A 16210-nucleotide genomic window follows, 5' to 3' on the forward strand; every position below is an offset into this window, starting at 1 on the left:
ACAACCCTACCCCTTCTGAAAAGTTCGGCTGGGGTGGGAGTAGGGGCGGAGCCGGGCTGGGGGCGGATTCGTCAGTCACAACTCCCCGGACGCACGCAGGCCTCAGAGCCCCCCAGCTTCCGTGTCCCTCGGCCCTGAAATTTGGAGCTGGGTAGGGGTCCAGCATGAAGCCCCCGGACCGCCCCGCCCCTGGCCGCACTGACCGGATACTGGGGGTTATGGGGGGCATGCTGCGCGCATGCGCCCTACCCGGGCAAGAGGGGGTAAGAAAGGGCGAGCGTGGGGGGGGTCGGCGGTTTTTAGGGGGCTTCAGGAGGGCTGCATTCCACAACTCAATTACACGGAAAAATAAATTTTGCACGGCACTCTCAGGAATCCAGGAGTTCTATTAGGAGGGCCATAGCCACGTCCTGCGTGAACCGTTCGTTCCCTCCACTCCAGCCTTGGAGACCCTTTTATAACAATGTGGATTTTGACAGCAAGGAAAAAGGGGAGGTCAAGGCTGGGAGTGAAGGGCGGATTCCTCACAATCATTCTATCCCCGCAGCCCCCGAAGAGAAGCCCCCTAGGGCCGGAGGGGACCGAGCCAGAGTCTTCCTGTACAGAGGCGGGTCAGAGAGGGGAGCGCGAACGTGAGGTCCCCGCTTGGGCTTTGCTGCCCGGTAAGAAGCTGGCGGTGGGGTGGGGCACAGTTTGCCATCCTGCACAAAGTGGAGAATTTTTTTTTAAATGCTACTCTTGTTAGCATAAAGGTTATTTAATTTGCATGAGACCCATTTAACCGTTGAGACCTCCACGCCTCTTCTCGCCCTCTAGTCCGCTGTACGTCCCCCACTCAGTGGGTCCGAGCCCCAGCAGGCGGAGTGTCCCCTCGCCCCACCCCTGGCCCCTCGCCAGCCCAGGCTCCAGGACTTCGCCTTAATTGGTGATTAGCCTCGGCTAGAGTCCCGGGGCCTGGAAGAAAGAAGGGTCCGGTGAGAGGGCGGCACCTGAGCTGTGTTCCCCACAAAGAGCTCCCCATTCACGCACCCCTACTGAGGGGCCTCGTCCACCCCTGCTCGGCTAGGGACAGTCCCAACCCCAGGACATCTTCGCATAGGCCAAGGCCGCATCCACCGGGCTCTTCTCCACCGCAGAGGCGGAGGAGTGACCCGGACAGACCCCGCCACTGGGCTTAACCCCCACCCCAGCGCTCCGCAGTCAGAGCCCGAGATGCGGTTAAGGGGGGGGGAAGCCAGGGCTGGGGAGCCCAGGACCCGGAGGAGGGGCGGAGGCGTTGGGGACGTGGAGTGGGAACGTGGTGGCGCCTGGGGGAGGGGGCATTGGGGCGGGAACCCGGACTGGCTAAAGGGGGAACGGGAGGGAGAGGGCGGAGCTGGGCCGCAGAAGCCCCTCCCCGCGGCGGCACCGCGGCGGAGCTTGTTATTCGGCTCGCCGCTCCGCCGGGACCCGCGCAGCGCCAGTGAACTCGGGGAGTCGGCCCCCGCCTTACCCCCCTGCCCCGGCCTAGAACCAACCCCAACCCAAGAGGCCCGAGACGGAGCTGGAGCAGCTGCCGCACCCCGGCCCAGTCTCTCCCACCATCCCTTCCCTCCCCGCTGGACATCTGGACCCTGGGCCCAGCACCTACAGGGTTCCGGAAACCCTCCCCGCCCAGATCCGCGGCCCCGCCCCGCGCCTCCCTCCCTGCAGAGCCCCCAGCCCTCCCTCAGACTAGACTTCCGCCTACTCCTGGACGCCCCCTCCCCGGTCCCTCCCTCCCCCGCTCCCCCAGCCTGGAGCGGGGGTAGGAGGGAGGGGGGGTGTGCACCCTGCGCCGTCCCCACCCCGCCCCGCCCCCCGTGATTCCCCCTGCATGGCCGGCTCGGGTGGGGAGTACGGGGGGGCCCGGGCGCCATGCGGGGGGGGCAGAAGGGGGGTCGCTGTGCCTGTCCCCATGTGATCCGAAAAGTGCTGGCGAAATGCGGCTGCTGCATCGCCCGGGGGGGACGTGGTGAGTGTGAGGTCTCCACGGCTCAGTGTTGGATGGGGGACGGGCTGAGGGTTCTGGACTTCTGTTTGCCCTGGCCCTAGGGATTTAGAAGCTGGAGACTGTACCTGTGTTTTCTAGGAAATAAGAACTTAATAGATGATCTCTAAGATCCCTTCTGCCTGCAAATTTCTAACTAGTTAAGGAAATTGGGGAAGGGGCAGGGCTTTTTTGTGGTTAACTGGGTATGAGGAAAACCTATCTACAATCCCCTTAGGCCTAGAACTGCATCTTCCCTCAAATCCTTTTGCTGAGAATCAGCTTCAGCTCTAAAGAGGGACAGGGGGATGGAGGAATGAGCAATGAAGGGGTCTACCAGACGCTTTCTCCAAAATCGCTGCTCCTCAGTCCCTGAGCCCAGGCTAAAGATAACCCTGATGGGCTCCTCACTTGTCCCCTCTGCTGGGTTTGTGCATGTTGGGGAGGTGGGCTCCAGAAGTCTTTTCTTTTTATTATAGCGATTACTGTAATTTGTGGAGGAGGGGTCTGGGGGTGGCAGATGGGCTCTTAGCTCTTCGTACCCCCCTTCTCAGAAAATGGTCTGTACCCATTGGAAGGGGGAGGGTTATAAGTGAACAGATGGCTACCACCCCCACCCCCCAGCTTCCATTGTCTGCCCAGATGGCTGCCCCCACCCCCGTATCTGTACTATGCTCAGGATAGGGGGAAACCTCCACATGTTACTGGGGGTCCAAGCCTGGGAAGCCAGATATTTACTCTCCTTCCTTCTAAGGGTGTCCTGGTGAAATTTCCTCTCCTGGCCCACTCAAATTAAGATGGCAAGAGAGTGAGCCCTGGGGAAGAGGGGCTGAGCGTCATAGAGGGGAGACTCTGAGAGCTTCCAGGGATCCTGGGTCTGGAGCTGGAGCAATATCTATCACCCCTTTTTTTCTTCCCACCCCATTAGAATCCTATTCCATTGCCGGCAGTGAGGGGAGTATCTCAGCTTCAGCTGCCTCTGGTCTGGCTGCCCCTTCTGGCCCCAACTCTGGCCTCAGCTCTGGCCCCTGTTCCCCGGGCCACCCAGGGCCTGTCAGTGGCCTGAGAAGATGGTTGGATCACTCCAAACATTGTCTCAGTGTAGAAACTGAAGCAGACGGTGGCCAGGCTAGACCATATGAGGTAAGCAGGGAGCATCACAGGAGAATATAGGACATCCATGAAGAACACGGGAAGAGAGGACAGGTTGAGGGTTACTGATCAATTGTGAGACACAGCTACTGTCCCTGAGCTCTGGCACTTGACCTTGGCCCCTAGAACTGGATGCTGGAACCAGCTGTAGCCACAGGAGAGGAGCTGCCAGAATTGACCCTGCTGACCACACTGTTGGAGGGCCCTGGAGATAAGACGAAGGTTTGAAGAAATGGGTCTGCAGTGGTTCCCCTCACCCAAGAGGCATCCATTTGTTTATTCTAGGATATTCTTTTCTTTTAGCCACCTGAGGAAGAGACTTTATCCCAAGCCCCTGAGAGTGAGGAGGAACAGAAAAAGAAGGCTCTGGAAAGGAGTATGTAAGTGTCCACATACCCTCCCCCCCCTCCTGCCACTACACAACTTCCAGAGGACTATCCCTGACATTTTAGATTTGAGAAGTGGAATTTCCTCTGAGGTTGACTGTGGTAATGAAGGGGCTTCTAGTCCAGGAGGGAGGAAGCACCTAAACCAAGGATGTGCACTCCTACTTTCTTCCCAGGTATGTCCTCAGTGAACTGGTAGAGACAGAGAAAATGTATGTGGAGGACTTGGGGCAGATTGTGGAGGTAACTCCCTTTTCCCTTCCCAGCCCTGACCCAGACCTTTCCCCCTGCCCAGGGCTAATTTTAAGAGATACTTTAGGCCCTGGCTGGTGTGGCCCAGTGGATTGAGCACCAGCCAGCGAACCAAAGGGTTGCTGGTTCGATTCTCAGTCAGGGCACATGCCTGGGTTGTGGGCCAGGTTCCCCCACTGGGTGCACGCCAGAGGCAACCACATATTGATGTTTTGTTCCCTCTTTCTCTGTCCCTTCCCCTCTCTCTAAAAATAAATAAATAAAATCTTCAAAAACAAAAGAGAGATGCCTTGGTGCTCCTCTGCCCCACCTTCCCAGTCCCCTCTACATCCTGGATGTATTGGGGAGGGGGCGGTCCCACTAGGGCAGGCCACACACACCCATGCTCCCACCCCAAACTTCCCACAGGGTTACATGGCCACCATGGCTGCTCAGGGGGTCCCGGAGAGTCTTCGAGGCCGTGACAGGATTGTGTTTGGAAACATCCAACAAATATACGAGTGGCATCGAGAGTGAGTGGTGGAGCCCTGAGAGAAAGGGGGAGGGGCATATGTCTGGTTGTCTCAGTGTCCCCCCATCCATGGCCCAGGAGCTATTGTTGCCTGAGAAATGTTTGGAGAGGCTTCGTGGGGAACACTGCTGGGCAGACAGCCCTTAATTGCAGGAGTAGGAATAATTGACTTACCTTTTTCCTGCCAATCTCTCTAGCTATTTCCTGGGGGAGCTACAGCGATGTTTGAAGGATCCTGATTGGCTGGCTCAGCTATTCATCAAACACGTAAGGCTCTAGAGGGTGGAGCTGTGGGGTGGGGCTTGGGGATAGATTGGTCTCTGCAGATGTGCTCTCCCTCCTCACCCACCCTGCTCTTTCTTAAACTTTACACCTGTTAGGAGCGCCGGCTGCATATGTATGTGGTATACTGTCAGAATAAGCCCAAATCAGAGCATGTGGTGTCAGAATTTGGGGACAGCTACTTTGAGGTCAGTGGCTGAGGTGCTTTGGGGAAAGGGACAGAATCATCATGTCTAGGCTTTCCAGGCTGCATAACCACCTTATATCCCTGTCTCCAGGAGCTCCGGCAGCAGCTGGGGCACCGACTGCAGCTCAGTGACCTCCTCATCAAACCAGTGCAGAGGATCATGAAATACCAGCTGCTGCTCAAGGTCAGGAACACCTGCCTGTTCGCTGGGCTCACAGTTGGTTGGGACAATGCTTTCCTCATTCATCTCCCCAGGGTTCCTAAGTCTTCCCCCAGACTTCATAAGGGTCTTCAGCTGTGTCTTTGGGAGAAGTTGTGAGAGCTTCTGAGAATGTCCTCATGACGTCCCTGAGCATTTCTTTTCTGCGTCTTAGGATTTTCTCAAGTATTATAGTAGAGCTGGGATGGATACTGAAGAGCTGGAGGTGAGGATTTCTCATTCTTCCAGGACACATCACACATACCTTATCTTCTTAGTTTCCTGGATTCCCCCAGCTCCTTGGGTGGTATAAAGCTGTCCAGAGTTTAGGGGGAGGTGTAGTGGGGGTCAAAACATGGTCAGAAGTCAAAACGTGGCTTCTTCCCAATAATGACAATGCTTCTCTCTTCACCTGTGTCCCAGAGAGCTGTGGAAGTCATGTGCTTTGTGCCCAAGCGCTGCAATGACATGATGACCCTGGGGAGACTGCGGGGATTTGAGGTATGGGGGGGTGGAACAGGAAACCTGGGGCCAAGTGCCCTTTTGCCCCAGTCTGAGTACTCAGGAGGTCCTTATGGGGAATTGTCCTCTCCTGGGGCTGCTGACCCTGTGATTGGTTGGGAGTGTCAAGAGGAGGAGGGAGGAGAAAGTTGCCCCTTTTCTCTTCTTGTTTTTTCTGGAATATCACTATCCTTTGGTTCTAGGGCAAACTGACTGCTCAGGGGAAGCTCTTGTGCCAGGACACATTCTGGGTCACAGAGCCTGAGGCTGGGGGACTTCTCTCCTCCCGGGGTCGCGAGCGGCGTGTCTTCCTCTTTGAGCAAATTGTCATCTTCAGTGAGGCCCTGGGAGGAGGAGTGCGAGGTGGAACACAGCCTGGATATACATACAAGAGCAGCATCAAGGTGGGGAGGGGGCTACAAGGGAGGGGTTTGACTAGGATGGGGTGAGGCCCCTGAGAGGATGTCTGGCTTTTGGATTTGTTGGAGAGGGCAGGAACCAGAGATGGCCTGAGGAATTTGGGGGTGCTGTCTCCTATTTGCCAATCCAGGTGAGCTGTCTTGGACTGGAGGGGAACCTCCAAGGTGACCCTTGCCGCTTTGCTCTGACCTCCAGAGGGCCAGAGGGTGGGATCCAGCGCTATGTCTTGCAGACTGCAGACCCTGCAGTTAGTCAGGCCTGGATCAAGCAAGTGGCTCAGATCCTGGAAAGCCAGCGGGACTTTCTCAATGGTAAAGCTCTCACCCTCTCTTCTCCACATGCTCTCTAAGTCCTTTGCCCTCCTGAATCCCTCACTACCCCATCTCCCAGCCCTGCCCTCTCACCCTGGCTTCTTCTTGTCCCCTATTCCCTCTCTTCTACTACTAGACCAAGAATTAGTAACTCACTATCCCCTAAAGGTCACTTTACATGGATGACAGTCCTTTGGAGGAAGTTAAATGAGAAGATGGCCCTAGCACAACCCTGAGGAAAAGGACCTGTCTCTGATGTAACTCTCCTTTTGTTTTTCTCTTTGCCCCAGCATTGCAGTCACCCATTGAGTACCAGAGACGAGAGAGCCAGACCAACAGCCTGGGCCGGCCAGGAGGATCTGGGGTAGGAAGCCCTGGGAAAACTCGGCCCGGAGACCGGTCGCACATCAGCACACGCACACCCATCAACGGCTCTCTCCCCTCCCTGCTGTTGTTACCCAAAGGGGAGTTGGCCAGAGCCCCCTTGCCCCTGGACACACAGGTATGAAGAAGGGTGTTCCCTGGTTGTAAGAGTAGAACAGGGAGGGCCTCTCTTGTTCTGGGATCCCCAAATCCCTCTCCCCCATTTCCTTCCTTTTCCACCACCTTCCTTTTGTCTACCCCATTCTACTTTTCATCTGTTACCCTCCTTCTTCCACTTTAACTGATGGTCTCAGATAAGCTAGGATGTCTGGCAAGAGGTGGCTTCACTAGGGGCTTACACTGAAATGAGAGGAGTGAGGGTGGATTCCTGAACTTTTTTGATCCTCCAGCCTGTGTCTTTCTTCAGGCCCTCAGTGACATCCCCCAGATTCCTCGTGACTCTCCTTCAGTCCCACCAATTCCAAACACCCCTCCCTGCCAGGCCAGACTTGCCAAGTTGGATGAAGATGAGCTGTAGCTGGTGAAGGCCATGGGGGTGGTGCTGACTCAGCCACTCTCTTCCTGAAGGAACTTCAGGGCAATCCTCCTGGTACTGCCCCAAAACTCCTCCCTCTTGGTGCATCTGGAGGTGGGCAAGGCTGGGAGTGGTGCCAACTTGGAGAAGGGTACCTAAACTCAAAAGGACTTCTTACTGTCCCAGTAACACAGGTTCCTTCAGCTCCCACCCCTGTGCATGCATCACAGGTCCCCCAAAAGGAGGATATGTGGGTGGGTGGGAGGGCTGGGGCAAGGGCCAGATCGAAATTATTTGTTTTTTTTTTATTTTTATTTTTTTCTGTTTTCTGAGAATAAAGGTTTTGTTATATCACTGAGGTTGCTGTCTTGGCACAGGGAAGGGGAGGAGAAGCTGCAGTAGGGGTGAGGGAGGTGAAGTGGTGTGGAAGAGATCTGCCGGCCCTTCAAATCAGTTTTAGCAGAGGTCTGGTGAAAGGAGCAGGGTACAGGCTGTAAGTTAAAAGATGCTGCTATTTTTGTCTCTCGTCTGCAATTGCAGCATCTCTCAGTCCAGACCTGGGGCTTGGGGCTGCTGGAAAACCCTAGATCCTTGATAAATCCTTCTGTTTACCAAGCCCTTCTTTCCTTTCCCATCTGGCCTCTGTTCTAGACCCCACTGGAAAACCCAGTGTAGTCTGACTTCCCACCATTCCTTCAACACCCATATTCTAATGCACCAAATGCCCAATGTACCTTTCCTTCTGAGGCCTCCATGTTCTGCCGAGGGAGAATGGTTAGATGGAGAGGATGCTGGGGGCTATGGCCCCTTCTGGCTCTGGATCTCCTTATTTTTGCTGTCTAGGAAGGCATAAGGCATATCCATACTGAGCAGGAATGGATTCCTCTTCAAGCCGTAGACCCAACAGTGTAGATACCAAAGGGATCTTCACCCCTCCCAACTCCTGGGACAGAAAAAGCCAGACGTGCAGAGATCCATGTCCAGATTCCCTGTCCTGGGTCCTTGGTCATCAGTGTGCCCACTTTGTCCATTTGTCCCCTGGGCCTGGTCACGTGTGCTTGGGCTTCCTCAGCAGACAATAGACTGCTGGGGTGGGGGGTGGTGAGGAGGAGCTGGAGCCTCCCTGTGGGCCTGAGGTCCCTCTGTCTGACAATGAGGGGAGGGACCTCTTGGGGGGGGACAGGACGTACAGCCCAGATAAGCCTTCTGGGGAACAATAGAAGGAATTGAAGAGGGGAGACCCACCCTCACCATACCCTACCTCCAGGACTTTGGGGTCAGGGACTAGGGACCAGAGGGTGATAGGGAGGGGTGCTGAAGATTCTTGTGAGTGGAGGAGGGGATGAGGAAAATAGTAGGATTCTGGAGCTCCAAATCTCTGTATCTCCTTAGAGATGTCAGGGCTACGTGAGGTGGGAAGGTGGGCAACCCTTTGGTACTTCATTTAACCACAATGTGCTTTTGAGTGCCTAATTTGTGAATTGCACTTGAATATAATAAATGGTGTTTCAGGTTTTTTGGTTTCTAAGAAATAAAATAAAACTTTCCTATCAGTTCAGTATTTTCCCCGAGGCCTTGAACTGGGGATATAGGCCCAGGCTCTCCCTACAGAGATGAGGAGTTGTTCTCTGTGATCCTGTTTAGTACATGTAGCTGCTACCCATCTCAGTTGTTTGTGAAACTTAAGAAGCCAACAGCCCTCCTTAATACTTTCTTGGGGGCAGCCTGTGCCCCAAGAGGATTTGGGTCCAGAAGATGGAGGGGCTGGGTTTGGAACCCTCTGAATTTTCTTGCTCAGGCAGGGAATGCAGTGACTCTAAGGATGACCTGTAACACTAGAGGAGTCAGCTTCTGTCTGCACAAATTATAGATTCAAAGGGAATCAGGGTGAAGAGGCAGAGAGTGAAAAGGCTTAGGAGTGGTAAATAGTGGGGGTTTGGTGTTGAAGGTGCACTCACTTTCTGGGCCACCTCTCTGGTCCCTAAACCCTTCCACAGCCACACCCATAGCAGGCACCAGGATGTCTGAGGAAACGTCTGACAGAGAGACGCCCCCTCCTCAAGCAGCAGCTCTCTCCTGCTTGTAGATGGTCCCTGAGAGAGGCACCCTCCAGGGCCGGATTGGACCCTGCTTCACGGAGGCGGGACTCAAGGCTAGCGGTGGAAGGGTATTTAAGACTGGGCGGAGTTGAAGGTGGCTCAGGGCAAAATGAGTGGGCTACTGGGCACCAGGACCTGCTCAAGCTCAGGAGAGGCCTCGGACCTTAAGTCCCCTCTGGGCGCTAAGCACAGGGAACCTCTCACCGAAGCCCAGTTCCAGCAGCTCTTCGGGGGCGCAGAGCAGGAGAGGGAGGTACTGGCGGAGCCCTGCTGGTCGCGGCTGTGGAGACTGTGGAAGCAGCGGGCCCGCTCCTGTTCTGGACCGGGGGCGTGGCGCCTGTTGCTGGCGCGGCTGCCCCCGCTGCGCTGGCTGCCCCACTATCGTTGGAGGGCCTGGCTGCTTGGGGATGCGGTGGCTGGAGTGACCGTGGGCATCGTGCACGTGCCCCAGGGTGAGCGGCCCCCACACCAGCCTGTCAGGGCCCCAAACTCTATAGAGGGCTTTGGGGAAGCGTGGGGGACTGGGAACCCGGGAGCGAGGTGGTGGGTTAGTGTGGTTGAGGATTCAGAGACAGGGACCTGAGACCAGGTTCTGGGTAAGGACTACAGCGCTCCATCAGATCCCCACCCCCAGCTCCCCTCATCTGCGCAATCCTGCGAGAAGTCTTGGACACTTTCCGGCTCAGGGAAGTGGAGAGAAGCACAACGCCTGCCCCCCACCCTCCGCCCCCCAGCACTCTGCTGGACACGGATTTGTGACCTTGTCCACCAGGCCTGTTAACCCCTCAAATCCCTCATGAGACAAGGTTTAGCGTCCCCTTGCCAGCTTCTAAGAGTGCGGGAAGAGGGCAGCGCCCTGGAGCTAGGCACTCTCCACGGCTCCATCGCAACAGAACCTGCGTTCCACTTCTCCCCCAGGCATGGCTTTTGCCCTCTTGACTTCCGTGCCCCCAGTGTTCGGCCTCTACACGTCTTTCTTTCCCGTCCTCATCTACACCTTGTTGGGCACTGGAAGACACCTGTCCACAGGTGAGTGATCCAGTGGCTTCTCTGTGGGGTGAAAATGGACAGGGGTTTGAGGCTTCTGTTCTTGTAAGCTCCCTAGCCCTTTCCCCTTACTCACCATCATTCCCCTGCCATGATCCTCTGACCTAGGCAATGGCTTGTTGGGGGTGCAAAGAGGTGGCAATTTACTGGGACTTTTTCTCCCCATGAAATTTGGTTAAACTTTCTGGGACTTGGAAGAGGGGAAAAGAGCTGCTCAGTCACCCAAAGGGGTACGCAATCCACAGGTCATCTGCAGGAAGACGCAGTGATGCAGTTTGGGGACAGTTTTTGCCGGCTGGTGCCTCCTCCTAACCTCCCTATCACGGGTTCCCTGCTTCTGCACGGGCTTAGCCCTGCTGTATTCACCTGAGCAGCTGCCTTTTGGGGGAGTGAGGTCTGACTGCCACAGACCAGGGCGCAAGGGCAGAGCCTGGCTGTCGCTGTGCCTAGCACAGCTGGTAATCTCTACGTTTGTACTCGGATCCTAGGAACTTTCGCCGTGCTCAGCCTCATGACCGGATCGGCCGTGGAGCAGCTAGTGCCCGAAACCCTCGGGGGAAACTTGAGCATAATCGAGAGGGAAACGTTGGACGCTCAGCGAGTTGAGGCAGCTGCCGCCTTAGCCTTCGGGAGCGGGGCGTTGATGGTGAGGGAGGACCTTGGGGGATCCACACTGAGGGCCCGGGGAAACTGGGCCAGAGGAAAGGGTGGGACAGGTCTCCAGCTCGCACGTCTTAGGGGGAGAAGTGCGCGGAGAAGCCGGAGCACTGCTCTCCAGCTGGTCCGCCCCTCCAGTGGTGACTGCGCATCTTCTTCCCTGCAGCTGGTGATGTTCGCGCTGCAGCTCGGCGTCCTGTCCACCTTTTTGTCAGAGCCAGTGGTTAAAGCGCTGACCAGCGGGGCCGCGCTGCACGTGCTCGTGTCCCAACTGCCCAGCCTTTTGGGGTTGCCCCTCCCGCGCCAGATCGGCTGCTTCGCTCTCTTTAAGGTGGGCGTGGGAGAACAGCGGAAAAGAGGCTTCTAGCAGTCCCGGGAAGAGGGCAACCGAAAAGGGAGAAAAGGCTAGTGGGAGGTGGAGGGGGAGTAGTGTGTAAGGTGGGGGTGGGGGCGCAAGGAGGTTAGAACCAGAAGGCTGAATGATGGTCGCCGTGGAGGTGGGAAGGAAGGCCTTGCCTGGGTCTGGTGGGTCCGCGCTGGGGCTAAGGACAGTCGCCCCTGGCCCGGGGCCTTCTGCTCACCGCCCCTGCCCCCAGACGCTGGCCGCTGTGCTGACCGCGCTGCGCCAGAGCAATCCGGCCGAACTGACCATCTCCGCACTCAGCCTGGCGCTGCTCGTGCCAGTCAAGGAATTGAACGTGAGATTCCGAGACAGGCTACCCACCCCGATCCCAGGGGAAATCGTCATGGTGAGGATGGCTCCTGGGTACCGGCCCCCTGCACCTCACAGCCCCTGCCTATCCTGTGGGAACTGGCCGCTGCCGCCCCCTAGTGGAATATAGAGAGGTTACAGCCGAGAGGTCCTGCTTACACATGAACGTTTCTAGGCCCCTTCCCAAAACACTTTGACCCCTCCAGAATCCCTCACACGCGTATTTCCACTTCTTTCATGGAGTGCCCTCTGCGCCTCTTAGAATGCCTTCTGCCTCCTTTTAGCGCTCCCGTGAGGTGTGGCTCGCTGCAGCACATACACTTCCTTCTCTCTCCTTGCCGGATCCTTCACTGTAATTCAGTTTATTTTCCTTCCCACACCCACCTACATTTCTCTCTCTCCCCAAGTAAATAAATGTTCCACGTCTCCACAGACAACCTATATATCTCCAGACATAGCCAAGCTTCCCTACTAGAATGGCTCTGTTTTGCCTCCTGATACCCACATCCCTCCCTCATAGGAGCCTCCCTTTCTCCTCCCAGCCGTCTCTCTCTATAGCCCGAGGTAGGTATCATTCCTCTTTTCATCCCCATTCTCCTCCTTCACTTTAAATTAGTTGTCAGGCATCCATCCCGAACACATCCCAGCTCCCACCGTTGCTAGGCTCCTGCAACCACCTGTTCCTATATTTTGATCCCCTCTCGTGTTGAGCCCTTCTAGCCTCTGCCAGGGGGGGACCCATTTCCTCCCATGCCCTAATTGCTGTCTTTCTCAGGTGCTTCTGGCCTCCTTGCTCTGCTTCACCTCTTCCCTGCACACGAGATATAACGTCCAGATAGTGGGGCTGCTGCCTGGAGGGTAAGAGAGAAGGAAAGGACACCAGCTTTTTCTTCTCTCACCTCTCCCACCCAACACCTCTTTTTGTCCAGCTCCACCCTTTCTTCTCCATCTTTCCTATAATCCTTGTTATACTCAATACAGCCTTATCATGGATTCCTGTCTTTCCAGATTTCCCCAGCCTCTCCTCCCCAAACTGGCTGAGCTACCCAAGGTTCTGGACGATTCACTGCCCATCGCACTGGTTACTTTTGCTGTCTCTGCCTCCCTGGCCTCCATCTATGCAGACAAGTATAGCTACACTATTGATGCCAATCAGGTGTGACTCCAACTGGGGACTCCAACCTCCTTCAGGAGACAACCCCCTAATGTTACCCCTCATTCCTTTGTCTCTCTCTTCATCTCATTGTACCCCCCAGGAGCTCTTGGCACATGGTGCCTCCAACCTCATCTCCTCCCTCTTCTCTTGCTTTCCCAATTCGGCTACGCTGGCCACCACCAGCCTACTAGTGGATGCTGGTGGAAACACACAGGTAAGAGTGCGTCCTTGGGTAAGGATAAAGTGGGGGTGTCCAGGTCTGGGTGGTGGTGGTAGTGGAGAAATTGGGGGCAGCTATATAGAGGAGTCTGGGACTCTGAGGGATGGTGAGGGAGGGGATGGAATTATCTAGGTAGGAGAGAAAGAAGAGAACGAAGTTCCATTAAGACCTTTGTAGCCCTGGTTGGTGTCGCTCAGTGGATTGAGTGCTGGCCTGTGAACCAAAGGGTCACTGACTCAATTTCCAGTCAGGGAACACCCCTGGGTTGTGGGCCAGTTGGGGATGTGTGAGAGGCACATCCTTCCTTTTCCCTCTTTCTAAAAATAAATAAATAAAATCTCTTTTAAAAAGGCCTTTGTAGACTGTAAGCACTGAAACAGTTCTTGGTGCCCCATATGTAGTTCAAAGTAAAAACAATACTGAACTGTAAAATAAACTTGAGACAAAAATCTGACTTTTTTTCTTAAGGACATTTTCTTTTAAAAAGAAATATCACATGCCAAAGTCTCCCCTAATGTTTTTATATTTTTGGTGTCCATTACTTCGTTGGTGCACTAAGCATGTGGTTAGCCTGCTTTTAGGGTAATCCCACAGTGGATTTTAAGATGGAGGTGGGTGACAAAAATAGAGAAGTTGAACTATATCTAGAGGAGACTAGTGAATGAGGCATTTACTTGTGGGAAAGGGGAGGGTAGGTGTGAAATTGCGGACTATCAGGAAGCCCACTGAAGAGAGAGGAATATTTGTGTGGAAGGGGATTTGGGAGGAGAGAGATTTTCAATGAAGATGAGGCCAAGCAGACAGGGAAACCACCTCTCCCACGAAGGTGGGTGAGTTTCCCTTCTTCTTTGCTTCTACCCATCCTTCTGTCTAGCTGGCAGGCCTCTTCTCCTGCATTATTGTCCTATCAGTGCTGCTGTGGCTGGGACCCTTCTTCTACTATCTGCCCAAGGTAAGGAGCAGTGAAAGGGTGGGAGCAGCTGGGAGAGGTGGCTATATCCTAGGATATTGGGGTGGTTAGTTTGTGTACTCTGTCCCCAGGCTGTCCTGGCCTGCATCAACATCTCCAGCATGCGCCAGATGTTCTTCCAGATGCAGGAACTTCCACAACTATGGCGCATCAGCCGCATGGATTTTGTGAGAAATGGCAACATTACCCCAGATTGCCACCCCCCCCCCATTTTCCCAGCATCCCCAGCCTCTGTCCTGGATCAAAGCCTAAATAAGTATTGTGGTCCTAAATTCTGCAATCCACCCACCTCCAACACGCATACCTCTTAATCCCTTTCCTCCAAGACAAGGTGAAGGGGAAGGGGAATTGAACCCCTTTGGACCTGAATATTTGTAACTCCCCAGGTGGTGCAAGGTCTGGGGTCATTACATGTGGTGTGTATCTGCTGTTGGGTCACTCCTGTCCCTTCCTTACATCTTTCTTTCTGCCTTCTCCTGGGCCATCCCTCCCCATCATTTGCCTTGGCAGTCACTGCCCCTGGATCCTTTTCCTTAACAGTGATGGCCTGGCATGTATTCTGCACATTTCATTCCCATCTGTGTCCTGCAGGCTGTGTGGATGGTCACATGGGTGGCTGTAGTGACCCTGAGTGTGGACCTAGGCCTGGCCATAGGTGTGGTCTTCTCCATGATGACTGTGGTCTGCCGCACGCAGAGGTGGGAGTAGAGATGAGGATAGCTGGAATGAGGAGGGGGGTAGAAAGGAGTGCTTGGGGTGACTTTCCAGCCAGACCAGTCTGGGAATCTGACCCCAGCTTCCTGCCAAGGGTGCAGTGTGTGGCACTTGGATTGGCTGAGGGGACGGAGCTCTACAGGCCCCTCAAAGAGAGCCACAAGGTAGGTGGGCTACAGCCAAAGAAGGAAGGGAAGATTAGACTTGGGTGTTTCGCTGACCCTCTGACCCCTTAGCTCCTCCAGGTCCCGGGCCTCTGCATCCTGAGCTATCCAGCACCTCTCTACTTTGGGACCCGTGGGCAGTTTCGCCGTATCCTAGAGTTGCATCTGGGGCTTGGAAGAGGCAAGGTGAGGGTCAAAGAGGAGGATGGCTTCTCTGGGAGTGGGAGGCAGGTAGGTTTCTCATGGGGATTACTGTGCCCGAGGCGTGCACGTCTGTGCTGTGCTCACAAGTGGTGAGTGCCCTTTTCTACTCACAGGAAACTCCAAAGGCAGATGGCCCGCCTGATGCAGGTGAGATGGGCCGACAAGGAGGGAGATTTGGGCATGATCCATGAAAGCACCTGGATACTCTTGCTTTCTCCCATCCTAGTTGCTGAGCCTGTCCAAGTGGTGGTCCTAGACTGCAGTGGTATCACCTTTGCAGATGCTGCTGGGGCCAGAGAAGTGGTACAGGTGAGGGAGGGGATAGGTTGAGGAGAAAGTTCCTTTATCATTCCATGCATACTCTCTGATGTAGGGTTTAACCCACTGCCCCACCTCTGCAGCTGGCCAGCAGGTGCCGAGATGCTGGGATCCACCTTCTCTTGGCTCAGTGTAATGGTGAGAGATGTGGAATATAGAGGGACCTGGAGATTGGGGAAATGACTGGACACTTGGGGGAGGAAAAAGGACACAGTGTGGCCTCAGAACCTGAGAGCCTGATCCCCTTCCCACACAGCCTCGGTGCTGAGGACACTGACCCAGGCAGGACTTCTGGACACAGTGACCCCAGAGCAGCTGTTTGTGAGTGTCCAGGATGCAGCTGCTTATGCCCTGGAGAGACTGGTGAGGGGGCAGTAACAACAAGAGTGGAAGCCAGGAGGTGCTGGGATGTAACAAGTGAAGTGTGAGTCAGTGGCTGAAGATCCAGGCACAGGGATTTGGGAAGGGGGCCGAGGAGTATGATGGAGAAAGGGGTGGGGAAGAAATGATTAATTTGTCAAGACTAAGCCAGGGAAAGTGGCCCCACCTATGGGTGAAAAATTAAGGAACTAAAGATCCCAAAGGGGATGGTATGCCCCTCAGAGGCCTGCCAAGTCCTGGATGAGGAAGGGAAGGGTACTTCATCTATTCCTGAAATGTTCCCTCCCTTTTCCAGGAGCTCACTGGTCCGAAGACTTGCACAGTGTGGGTCTGACCCTGTTACTTGGAGTGTGGAGGGCCCAACAATATGTGTGTGAGGAGGGCCCTGCCCCTGAGCCCCTTACTTAATGTAACTAATAAAATGAAGCTGACAGCCTCTGGGATTCATGAAGTGAGTCTGC

The 16210-nt window shown here is 55.0% G+C and overlaps 2 protein-coding genes across 8 annotated transcripts; both read left to right on the top strand.

The window, feature by feature from the left end:
- The first annotated feature begins 82 nt into the window (after positions 1–82).
- ARHGEF25 (Rho guanine nucleotide exchange factor 25) lies at positions 83–7376 on the top strand. Of its 4 annotated transcripts, XM_090273493.1 has the most exons (16): positions 83–263; positions 548–662; positions 2937–3151; positions 3287–3382; positions 3464–3540; positions 3723–3789; positions 4207–4310; positions 4507–4576; positions 4690–4779; positions 4870–4962; positions 5153–5203; positions 5401–5478; positions 5682–5882; positions 6029–6209; positions 6500–6711; positions 7000–7376. In XM_090273493.1, the coding sequence occupies exons 1-16, from the start codon at positions 165–167 to the stop codon at positions 7108–7110; spliced, it is 1860 nt and encodes a 619-aa protein (XP_090129619.1). In that variant the 5' UTR covers positions 83–164; the 3' UTR covers positions 7111–7376. The 4 variants fall into 4 exon arrangements, with proteins under 4 accessions (XP_090129619.1, XP_090129620.1, XP_090129621.1 ...); XM_090273494.1 differs by lacking the exon at positions 4690–4779; XM_090273495.1 differs by lacking the exons at positions 83–263; positions 548–662 and adding an exon at positions 1397–1993.
- A 1916-nt stretch (positions 7377–9292) lies between these two features.
- On the top strand, positions 9293–16196 carry LOC150012020 (solute carrier family 26 member 10-like). Of its 4 annotated transcripts, none has more exons than XM_090273503.1 (18): positions 9293–9658; positions 10125–10235; positions 10742–10899; positions 11077–11241; positions 11507–11659; positions 12398–12480; positions 12631–12778; positions 12879–12992; positions 13873–13950; positions 14040–14135; positions 14560–14666; positions 14765–14846; positions 14919–15032; positions 15164–15197; positions 15277–15359; positions 15452–15506; positions 15625–15689; positions 16045–16196. In XM_090273503.1, exons 1-18 carry the CDS (start codon positions 9316–9318, stop codon positions 16081–16083), a joined length of 2028 nt encoding a protein of 675 aa, XP_090129629.1. In that variant the 5' UTR covers positions 9293–9315; the 3' UTR covers positions 16084–16196. The 4 variants fall into 4 exon arrangements, with proteins under 4 accessions (XP_090129629.1, XP_090129626.1, XP_090129628.1 ...); XM_090273500.1 differs by having other exon boundaries at positions 9295–9658; positions 15625–15731; XM_090273502.1 differs by having other exon boundaries at positions 9296–9658; positions 15625–15792.
- Positions 16197–16210: the final 14 nt, after the last annotated feature.

The sequence above is a fragment of the Furipterus horrens genome, unplaced genomic scaffold (genome assembly GCF_987537825.1).
Source record: "Furipterus horrens unplaced genomic scaffold, mFurHor1.1.pri manual_scaffold_4, whole genome shotgun sequence".
NCBI classification, from domain to species: Eukaryota; Metazoa; Chordata; class Mammalia; order Chiroptera; family Furipteridae; genus Furipterus; species Furipterus horrens.